Below are 12,445 nucleotides of genomic sequence, written 5' to 3'. Positions count from 1 at the left end.
GCGATTCCTTTCATCCCTGTTTCCACCCTTGTGGCAGCGATTAATCACCCGAGTAATTAAGCGTGAACCGTGTCCAGGAATTATCGGCGTTATTCGGTTTGTCAATTAGCGCCCAATGCACCTCTCCCCCCTTCTCTCCCTCCTGCAACACCTTTCGAAAACCGCAGCTCAGTTTTTTCGAAACTTTTTAAAAAAGGTTTGCGGATTCGAAATCCAATCTATGGGCTATGATTTTTCTTTTCTTTTCGTTTCGTTTCATGGTAATGAGAGAGTGTTAATGATTATTTGAAACATTTTTGAAAAAAAAATTTTGTCCTAAATAATAATTTTTTGACAGTAACGATACAAAGATAAATTTAATTTTGATTTTTGAGGTTTTATTGTTAATCGAAGAATTGAATGAAAAAGTTAATTTATGAATAAATTCTAATTAATTTCAAATTTTTATTTCTCGTATTTTCTGTTTGAACGAAATTTGATTTGATATTTCGTTAATAGGGTCGGTGGTAAATATCTCGCGTCCTCTTCAAAGAGAAATCGTGAAGGAGTTGAATCGTTATATTACACGAATTTTTTCAAAAAATCTCTACGAGTGTAAATGTAGAAAATTAAAAAATTTCGTTGGACGATGTATCCGTGACGAGATATTTAATTCAGAAATACGAAAACGTTTCTTAATTGCTACTAATTATCACCAATTTCTCTTTTTATCAACATTTATCGTAAAATTATTGAAATTTCCTAACTCGAAATAATGGTACAGCAAAAAAATACTTTGTATTATTTCATATACATATGCCTATTATAAATGTCATAATTTTGAAAATATCTTATATACTCTACATTACATCATCATATTGAAAAAAGAAATTACTTAAACCATCCGATCGAATCGAATTTTCTAAAAAATTATTCACAAATTTCCACAATTTTCAAATTTTCATTTAATCGATTCACGCCCGTGTGGAATCGTCGTGTTCCAATCATAAAACACATCGCCACAAACAATCGCAGACATCATAAACAAGCGTAGACATGGTTAGGACAAAAGCTCCATTCCGTGAATGTTCGCAAAAAGCATCGAGCAGTTCAAAGGGCTCGTTGAAGCAGGAATCAACGACTCGTAAACGTCGCTCGATTAAAGGGGTGATTAAACTGACCAACAAGAAGTTGGCAACCTCCTAGCCTCTTATACCTAGTTCAACGAGCTATCTCTTTCCGTTCAAATCAAACACTTGGAATATATATATATATATGATAAAGTGGAAAGAGAAGAAGAAAAAACACGCGACACGCGGAGATTTATTACGATGTACCATTATCAATATCCCACTCCCCTGGTTATATTGTCATTCTCTCGTTACGATTAATTAACGCCCACGACGATAAAGCGACCAGCGATGAATCGTATTTAACCCGGTAATTAATTATCCGGCCTGCGTGCTGTTCGAACTTTTCGCACCGTTTTGATATAATTTAGGGTCGAGGCGTATATTGCATTTTTATGACTCTCCCTCCTCTTTTTCGAATTAATAAATTATCGATAAATTGATTTATTGGGTGGTAAATTTAATTTAGGATTCACGAAAAAAATTGCACCGTGTTGCTAATTGCGATATGGTTATTATGCAACAACATTGTACAACGAATCAATATTTCGATAAAGGAAAAGAATTGTTCGTAAGAGAAAAATTTTGTATTTTTGTTCGAAGTATATGTATATTTTAGTTACACTTGTATATGTTTCATCATTGGATATTGGATTTCTTAGTCGGTGTTATCGTGTTGTGTCATCGCACTTGACATAATTTTCATAAAGCGTATACATATTTTCCATTTTGGAATGAATTTTAATGTAAAAAATCTTTCAAAATCTCCATATTTGCAATTAAAAACTGCAAAAAGTGGTAACACATTATTAATTAATCGTATATCATTATATACCGCATTCATTTTTCTACTTCAAACATCTTCAAACATCTTCAAACATAACGATCAATCTCAATTTCAAAATCCATTGAATTGGCGAGGATAATTCCTCGATGTTTAATCAAAAAATGCAACAATTAATCACATTGATAGTTGTTCACATCCTGTCAAACATGTTCAAACATCTTCAAACATAACAATCAATCTCAATTTCAAAATCCATTGAATTGGCGAGGATAATTCTTCGATGTTTGATCAAAAAGTGCAACGGTTAACACATTGATAGTTGTCCACATCCTGTCAAACATATTCAAACATCTTCAAACATAACGATCAATCTCAGTTTCAAAATCCATTGAATTGGCGAGGATAATTCCTCGATGTTTGATCAAAAAGTGCAACGGTTAACCATATTGATAGCTGTCCACATCCTTTCAAACATCTTCAAACGTCGATACGATATTTTTTTAGCACGAAAAAGCACGATAACCAACCGACACTTGCTTAATCGTAAAACATTTTCGACTCGAGGCTTTCGTTTCGATTCGATTGCGGCGCGGGTTTCGCGGAAACGTGGAAACAATTTTATATCCTCGACTTTTGGATGTTTTTTTCGGGAATTTGCCATTTTTTTCGTCAACTCAACCTCGGGGGAGAAAAAAAGAAAAAGAGCGGCGCTCGTTCATATCGACGGGAAATCGATCCGGTCGGCTCGGATTCCGTCCTTTTGTCGCTTCGCCCGTCGCTCGTTTCGTTGTGAAACAAGGTCACGCGGTTAGAAAAGAGAGAGGGTGGAGTAGGAACGGGGATGAAATGGATAAAAATTGTTAGAACGAAATATTCGTATACGCTGAGAAGAGATAAAATGGAGGAAGAATTTGAAAACGTTTAAAAGATTGAATTATCATAAGGAATTGATAATTTTCAAAGTAAAATTTCTTGTTTTTTTCCTCAATTTCAATATACGAATTTTAATTCGAATAATATTTTTCCTTTTTCCCTCCTTCCTTATAATTTTATGGAATTTCAAAGGGATTTAATTAAAATTCGGAAGAAATGAATCACATCCTCCGTTTTCATATTTCCCTTAAATTAAAACCAAGGCAAAAATAATAAGGACGAATAAAGAAAAACATATCCAAAACATTATTAACCCAAATAATGTTGAAATAAAAAAGAACTTGAACTTGAAAAGTGATTAAAGAAAAACATTTAGAAAAGAAGAGAAGAGGGACGATTAAAATGAAAGGAGAGGAGATCGAGAGGAGAATCAAGATATACGGAGATATAGAAAGGATGTATGTAATGTAATATCTCGAGTATGAAAAGAAAACCAAAAGAAAACAAAAAGTAGCGAAAGAATTATAGCGAGCAGAAAACATGACGTGAAAAACGGGCGGCGGGAGAGGATATAAAGATGAAGCCAAAAAAAAAAAAAAAAAAACGGGGAAAAAAAATAGAACGAATAGAGAGAGAATCTCTCCCTCAAGGCTATTCTATGAGGGCAACAACGGTGAGAGGGATGATGAAATGGGGGTAAAGCATGACAGGAGCTTGATGGGTGGAAAATAACCTGACAAACAGGGGGCGGTGAAAAGTAACAAAGGAAAGAAGGAAAGAAGGACTGAAAGAAAGATGGTACGACTAAATTGGAAGAGGAATACGAATATCAAAAATGCCCGAGATTCTTGCCTCTAACTTGGCGTAAAAGGGTGAACAGCGTGGAAAGAGCGTGGAATCGTGGAAATATTGCGGCGAGTATATCGAAGGGCATCCGATCACCTGTCGAAATCGAGGAAAGCTTGGAAGCTTACTCCGTCGAGAAGTAATCCCTCGCCGATTCAACTTCGCTTTCTAACGCGTGCCACTCTCATAAACAATGAACGACCTGCAACGACAGCAGGCTTTTATCCTTGAAACGATCGTGTCGCGTTGATGGACGAGGTGTTGCAGTCGAGGTGTGTAAAATTGAATCAATAGGAAATGAGTCAATATAAGAAAGGTTGAGGTTGTGCAACACCTGAATTGGAATTTATTGCATCCTAATTCAATTATAATTTCACGTAATAAAGATTAGAAATTATTGCAAAGTATACTTGTACTCTCTTGGCTAAAGAAAATAAGATTCTTTTTTTTTTTCAGAAAAATTCTACAAGTTTTAAAGGAACCAAAGTTTAAAACTTATTATTATTATAGATAATAACAATAGTAAAAAAAAATATGACACTTTGATCCTGAACCTTTGATGATTTTCCAAAAGAAGAGAAGAGGAAGTTTTAAAGAAACCAAAATTTAAAACTTATTATTATTCCAGATAATAACAATAGTAAAAAATAATATGACACTTTGATCCTGAACCTTTGATAATTTTCCAAAAGAAGAGAAGAGGAAGTTTTAAAGGAACCAAAATTTAAAACTTATTATTATTCCAGATAATAACAATAATAAAAAAAAACATGACACTTTGATTCTGAACCTCTGATGATTTTCCAAAAGAAGAGAAGAGGAAGTTTTAAAGGAACCAAAGTTTAAAACTTATTATTATTCCAAATAATAACAATAGTAAAAAAAAATATGATATTACTTTGATTCTAAATCTCTGATGATTTTCCAAAAGAAAAAAAGAGGAAGTTTTAAAGGAACCAAAATTTAAAACTTATTATTATTCCAGATAATAACAATAATAAAAAAAAACATGACACTTTGATTCTGAACTTCTGATGATTTTCCAAAAGAAGAGAAGAGGAAGTTTTAAAGAAACCAAAGTTTAAAACTTATTATTATTCCAAATAATAACAATAGTAAAAAAAAATATGACACTTTGATCCTGAACCTCTGATGATTTTCCAAAAGAAGAGAAGAGGAAGTTTTAAAGGAACCAAAGTTTAAAATTTATTATTATTCCAGATAATAACAATAATAAAAAAAAACATGACATCACTTTGATTCTAAATCTCTGATGATTTTCCAAAAATCACATTTGGAACAATAGAATTTAATTATTTTCGATTACTTCCTATTTCGAAACGGCGATATTAATTCACGCGAGAAGACTTAAGACTTGTTTGCTCTCCAGTCACGATACAGAGGATGGATAAAATCTCAGAGGAGGAATCGATACCTTTTCTTTTTTTTCTCGAATAATCCTTGGAAACCTGTGTAACCTCTTTCATTTGAACAAGCTGCTTATAAAGAAAAAAGGAATCCACTCGTTTACTCGCTTCTCTCAATTAATAAGAATAGAAAAGTTGATGGGATTTTCGTTTTTCGAAAAAATTTCTCTTCTCGAATCTTGGAGGTTAGAGAACCTTGGAACCATTTTTCACAGGTTTTGTTTTTATCTATCGCTTCTTCCCAATTTACCGTCCTTGAAACTGGGGAAACCGACGTGGATGACGTTGGAGCAAACTTTCGAAAATGAGGGGGAATTGGGTTAATCCGGGGAAGAGGTTCGAAAAGAGAATGTTTCGAAGCGGGGCGGTATCTCGAATCGTTCCAAATCCCTCGATAACATCCGCATAATTACGTAATCTCCGCCCTTTTTATGGAACCTCGAACGGGCCTTCGAAAGCCTGGCCGAAGGTTTCTCGTCTCTCTGCCTGTTCCACTCGAATGGGCTGGCGGTGAGAGGGGAGGAAGGGGGAATAACCACCACCACCACCCAGCGGCGACGTGTCCAGAGAAAACAGATTCGTTCCAGCCGGTGATTCTTGTTCCAGGGGTGGGCGGGTAGCCATCTTTTTATCATAATCGGGTTACGACCGAGTTCTCCGCCCCTCTTTGCGATTTTATATACGATGTTTGTCCATGTTTGACGAACGATATATTTTCTTACGAATTTTGATTTGTTTTTGCGAACGAGAGCTTTCGTTTCGGCTGGATGAATATTTGAGAAATGGCAAATGTTATACATCGAATCGAACTTGTGTGTGTGTATTCACTTGAACGGGAGAGGAAGGAAGGAACGAAATTTCACTCAATTGTCCCGTAAACTACGGAACATTGTCTACGTAATAAAAGCAAGATCAAGTAGTAAAAGGGGGACCTTAAACGGATCACTAAGTTTCTTTCTAGAGATGGAAACAATACGTCTAATTTTCCTTCGCTGGGATAATAAAAGATGTAACGCGATGAGGGATATCGTGGAACGCAGGGGAGTCGCAGTTGATGGAAATGAAAAAACGATAAGAATTGGTGATAATAAAAAAAAAAGAAAGAAAGAAAAGAGAGGAGAGAAATATTTCACTCGAGCATTCAAAGAACGAATAAGAAGTTGGAAGCTGGTTTATGGAGTATTCATTTATTTATTTATTTGTTTCATTTTTTTTCTTGTATTTATAAATATATTTTTTTAGATTAAGATATGTTAAAAGAAAATCGACGATTTTCAGAACGCGAAACTCTAGTATTTTAATTTTCTTGGTAGAATTATCCTTACTCGTAATTCAAAATTAATTTGATTTTCAAAAGAATCTTCAAAATTTCCAATTTTCGTAATTGTAAAAGTTTAAAGAATAAAAAAAAGGAATGAATTGAACAATCAACGACAGATTTCGTGTGTGTCATTTTCGAAAAACAATTTGTACACGATTGGCGCGATTCCGTAGTGCGCATCCGAGGTGGAGGGTAGCGAGCTGTGAAATTCGGCCGTCTAATTTAATTTACCCCGTGCAATTTTTCGATCATCCGTGAACCCGTATCCCCTGGGGATACGCTGTTCGCATAGCGAAACAACCGCGTGAAACACGCTTTCATCCTCTGGCCAACGTTTAAAAACGAGCCACGAACAGTCGTGTAAAGTATCGACACGGATTAACCCGATTAACCGATAAAAATAATTTTCCGTCTTTATTATCCGTCGATAAATTGACAATCTATGTAACCGATCGATGAATTTGATTCGTAATCGAAGCGAAGAAACGAAATCGTCAATTTGTTTAAACGAGTGAAAAAGATCTATATTGTCTCGATCATTGATATTATTCGAGATTAATTTCAAATTATATTCAACTGTATATCTATCCTCTTGAAAAAAAAAAAAAAAAGAATATTCATTCCCCCGAACAATCGAATTTTGATCAGAAACTTCGAAATTCCATACATCTGATTCGATGAACTCGACCAAAATCGACCAATCGTGCATGCTGTATTAACCGGTCAAGCCTATCGTTAATGTCGGCCACGAAGAAAAACGAGATCTATCTGGATCAAGTGCTCTTGTACCAGGCTGATTTATTATACGCGTCAATCTTCGAATAACTTCGAAGTAACCTCGAGTTTCCAAACGCGAAATCCCTTCAACCTCCCCCTTTCGACAACCATCTTTTCGAGGCGCGATATTCAGACGATCGAATCACGACTGAGAGAGAGAGAAAGATAGAGAGAGAGAGAGAGAGAGAGAGAGAGAGAGAGGGAGAAGGATTGATCATTGGATTTTTGAAAGGTGAAAGAAAAAGTTGTTTTGGAATCTGGATTCTCATTTTTTTTTTTTTTTATTACTTTTTGTATAAATGTTTCAATTTTTAAAATTTTAAAAGTTTTTCAATTAGATTATTTTTTTTTTTTTTTTCATCTTATTCTTCCAGTTTAGAAATCTTTAATCTCCGTTCAATTCAAAATTTGATATAATGAAATATTTTTTACACCGTCAATCGAAATATATTCAAAATAGGATAGTTTAATTATATCCGTTATTAATGGACGACGATATGATGATACGCAGGGAAGGAAGATAAAATTTTCAATTAAAAGTCGATTCTATCGTACGAATTAAAAATTGATTCCGGCTATCGAATGTCCAACTATCGAGTTTCATAAGCGAAGCTTTAATCACTGAAGTAATTAAACCAGCAACGAGAGGGTTAAATTAATTATTCATGACCTCGGTCAAACAGTCTTGATTGACCAATCTATTTGATATTTTATACGCGTTCCATTTTCTTTCTCCCCCCTCTCCTATAACCGTAATGATAAATTTCGACAAAATTAGGTTAAGAAAAGAAAGATATTTTAATTGTTTCCTTTCTTTAACAATCCGTTACGATTTTAGTTTCGAGCGATTAAAATTTCTCGAAAATTTAACAAATTTTCATCAAATTTACTTTAAAATACCATAAACAATTATTCTAAACTATTATATTTAAAAAATTCTTCCATTTTTAGAACACTTTAACACGTTTTCCCCTCCAACTTCATTTTTCCACAAAACCGATCGCCAAACTCTTCGAGCAAATCGCGCAAAAGGGGCGATAACGAAACGATTTCCATCCAGTTCTCAAAGTTTTTGGATCGTATCCCCAAAGGTTACGAGAATCGAGTTATTGTATCGTGAGACGAACTTGCCCCGTTATTTATTTCGCTTCGATTCCTGCTTCATACCCTTTTCTTGATTTATGGGCCAAACGTTTCCTTATTTTTCCACTAACGTCGGCTGCGCCGTCAGTAGAGCACCGGCTGGGGATGATGATCCGTGTTACGTTGCTCTCCATCACCGAAATCCTATTCTCCTCCTCCACAAAATGATGGCACGATTTCAAGCTGAACGTGTAAAGTGTGTAAAATGATTCAATCGTTATACAAATAGCCACTTTTTCTTCTTTTAATATTTCATTAGATTTTCAAGCAATTGAGGTAATATGATAGATAATATAATTTAAGATTGTTAGAAAATTGTTTGTTGGAAAATGTATTTTATAAAAACAATTCCATGATATTTTAATTATTTTGTGAACAATATAGCTAGCATTTTTTTTTTCTTTTCTGTACGAGAATAGAAGCCAGTCAATATTTGGAGCAGAAATAGTTTGTTTCACGGTTATCTTGGCAAAAGAGGAAAAAATAGAAAATTTATATATAAATATATATATTAATCAATTCGATCAACTTTTAAAACAAACGTAATACATTATTTCTATAATTCCTTTATAAAATTATTTCTATAATTTTTCATAAATATTATTTCAAACTGTTGAAAATTATTTATTTGCCAAAGATATACTTTATTCGTTCGCTCGATCGCCACTTGGCGGCGCCACTCGCGACGACGTCCATGTTTGCCTCTTATCACCCTAAAAATCTTCATTTTACATACTCGTCGCGACATCTAACGTAGTCTCTTGTCGCGCAACTTCGGGAGACATTATACTTCAGAGGATATTACGTTTGAAAAGCTGTCGACTAAAAAGCTCGACGCCTGTTAAAAGGCACATCGAATCAGTCGCTTTCCAGCTAAAATTTCCGGCCTCTTTAAACGATATACGTATACGATATACATATATATATCTCGAGTCCATAAACTCTTTTCGATGTTTCTTCCATACTCGATGCGTGTCTCACTTTGGTGAGACTTCTTTGAGGCTCTCCTATTTAACGATCCTCTGATCTTTCCTCTGGAAGAACCTCTGGATAAGAAATGGATGAGCGAGAAGTCGAACGCTTTTAGACGAAAATCTATTTCTACTCCTCCGTGTATTGCATTTCCTTTTCTTTTCAAAAGGGAAAATTTTTGAATGAAATTTCGAAGATAGATCGTTAAACGATAGAAAGTATTATATATCTGATAAATAAATTGAATTACATTGAAGTGAAAACACAATTGAAATAGAATTGACATTGTTACATGTTTATTCCTATATCATTATTTTTACTCGAGCAAGTTGTTTCAGCGAGAATGGAAATTTTTTTGATGAACTACTTTATCGATCGAGTTTTCACGCTCGTGTTGCCAATAAAAGGTTTTCTTTTTTTTTTTTTCTTTTTATTCGTTATTTTTTAAACTGTTCCTTCCTTATATTATTTCCAGCTCGCATGGAGGAAGAAAAGGATGCAACCAACGCTCAGATTCTTTGGTCAGCTTGCACAGCCTTGGCACGTGCTATTAAATCAGGGCCACCAGGCGCACCCATAGAGAAAATCGTGAGGCCCTTGGAGTCGGAGATCAAGGCCGTCTGTAAAGCAGCACGTAAGTATAATTTAAATTCAATTTGTGGAACAACGATTATCAATCTCGTGCATTTATTATATTTCAATTTTAATATAATAATAAATAAATTTTAATTTTATCACATAAAAAGATTTGTTCAGATTTGAATAAAAATGAAGAGGAAAGAAAAGGATAATATAAAAATTGATGAAAAATTAAAAATTCGTAGGATAATGTTAGTTGAATTGCTTTAATTATAATTTCTAACCTATCGTTCACGAAAAAAATATTTTATACACGAATCTGGCACGCGATTTCTCGTGAATTATCATTAACCGATGCATAATAATAATCGTTAGCTCAGGTTATCGAATTCCAACGAATATTATTATCGTTTTGCATTCTTGTTAAACCGGAATTAAAACTGATAATTGGAGTAATTAAGGTATTATCATTATTTAAATGGTAATTATTCTTATACATACAATTGATAACAAAAATATTGGATCAAATGGATGAATTCATTTAATAATTCATAATAAATTGTGTCATTCTTATATTCAATCAAGTTATTTGAAACTATTTTATTAAGTTATTTAATTGAGTATCTTCTGAAATGTTTATTCTTATTTTCAATCGTTATTAATCAACTTCAAATTTCTTTGCCTTTTATTTATTTATTTTACTAGACTTAAAGAATTTTCTTCTAATTCCATGTAATCTGTTTTCAATGAAATTTTGCAATATTATATAAACAAATAAAATCAACTCTCAAAGACAGAGTGAAATATGTAAAATGTAAAATGTCCAGATTTTAGGACAGCATGATATTGTAAAAAAATATTTTCAGATAAAATATGAAAGAAGGAGGTGAAAGTTTAAGGGTTGATTTCAAAGAAACGTTAAAAATTATTTCATATATGCTGTACGTATTTTCATTTCAAAATTAGTATGCCAAAAACGTACATGCTACTTGTATATTATTACTCGTTCAACCCCTTCTTTCCTAGCACAGGAAACGCAAGTTTCAACATCCATAAATTGAACATAAACAACATCGATGCAAGTCTCGTCCATTCCTTTTCGATAATTCTTCCCTCCTTAAGAAAACAAAACACGTTCGAAGAAACAACCCCCTCGACCCAAGGGTCGGCATTAATATTTCCACTCGCACGACGATTATATTTTTCTATATTTTATCGCCCTGTTCGAAACGGTTTGAAAAATCGTATCTTTTTAATTTCGCGTCCTGGGAAGGGTGGAAAAGGGGTGGAAGATTTACGGCTTAATCGAGGGTTGAAACGAAGCATAAACGCTTCGCTCGGTTCGTTTCCACGTGTTGGTCGCATTAATTATGCGACCTATGTGATCGGTTAATTGCGAAAGGCATTCGATGGATCATTTATCATTCTTTATTTAATGTTTTTTTTTTTTGTTTTTGTTTTTGTTTTTAGGAGGAAAAAATTCGAATCGTTTAGTAGATATTGCGTTATAATAGTTTTTAGAGATTGATTAATATTGTAATGGTGTATAAAAGAATCTTTTTTAATTAATATTATATTGTATTTGGTTTAATATGATATTTTACAATTGATAGTATTTGTTGGATATGGATATGATTATTAGTTTGGAGAAAATTATTGATATTGGGGACTTATTTTTTTTTTATGCAAAAAATGTGACAAAAGAGGATTTGACAATTAAATATGAATAAGTTGTAATAATTATAAATTATAGAATTAACAAATTGATAGAATTTTGTTTAAAATTTAAAAATTTAATGTAATTTTTTAATATACTTCAAACATAATTTTTAACTCTTCCAAATTATATTTGAGATATATACCTGTAATAATAGAAAAGAGTTGCACAGGTTTTATGAATGATATTATACATTTTTCTATCATAAAAATAATAATTGAACTTTACTCTCTGATATATCAAGGGAAGGCTGATATTTTTAATGTTTTATCTTATTTTGCTATTTTATTTATTTATTTTTTTTTTTCTTAATTGGAAATTTTAATCGAGGTTATTTCATTGAAAAGTTAGAAAGGATGGATTGAGATGGAGTTTGTGATGAATTGTTGAGGATTATTGGGAATAAATTGTGCAGAAATTTTGACGGGTTTTATTTGCACGTGCACTTTAGTAAATTGATTCTGATGGGCAATGCTGGGTTAAAAATTATATTCCTTTCATTTTATTTATTTATTTATTTTTTTTTATTTTATTTTATAACTTATTATTCAATGGACAATTTGTAATTTGAAAAGCAGAAATTTATACGTAATTATGTCACTGAAAGGATATAAGAATTGTCAATTTAATATCGTCAATTTAATTTTCCTCTTTCAACGAGACTCTTCGATAATGCATTAATTATTCAATTCTAATGGGTTTAAATGATAAATTAACAATGATTAGTCATTAATGAAAATTAATTTCCCCTATACTATAATTTCTCGATTATATCATGTGTATTATGTATTTTTAACTATTGATCAATTTCATTTAGAAAATTATTAAAATAGAATCGCATTAAAATTAGTAAAAAAAAAAAAAAATTTAATAATTATTCCAAGAATTATGATA

General features: G+C 32.7%; 1 protein-coding gene across 7 annotated transcripts in view; it reads left to right on the top strand.

Moving 5' to 3' along the window:
* The window catches only part of LOC408548 (MICOS complex subunit Mic60), a 53,521-nt gene that overhangs the window by 23,725 nt on the left and 17,351 nt on the right, over positions 1 to 12,445 (top strand). For all 7 annotated transcript variants that reach the window (XM_006559978.3, XM_006559976.3, XM_006559979.3 and 4 more), the window contains one exon: positions 9,731 to 9,889. In XM_006559978.3, coding sequence (XP_006560041.1) covers positions 9,731 to 9,889 — 159 coding nt within the window. The remainder of the gene's footprint in view (positions 1 to 9,730; positions 9,890 to 12,445) is intronic.

Source organism: Apis mellifera, linkage group LG15 (assembly GCF_003254395.2).
Source record: "Apis mellifera strain DH4 linkage group LG15, Amel_HAv3.1, whole genome shotgun sequence".
NCBI lineage: Eukaryota > Metazoa > Arthropoda > Insecta > Hymenoptera > Apidae > Apis > Apis mellifera.
This window is presented reverse-complemented; position numbering and strand designations above follow the sequence as displayed.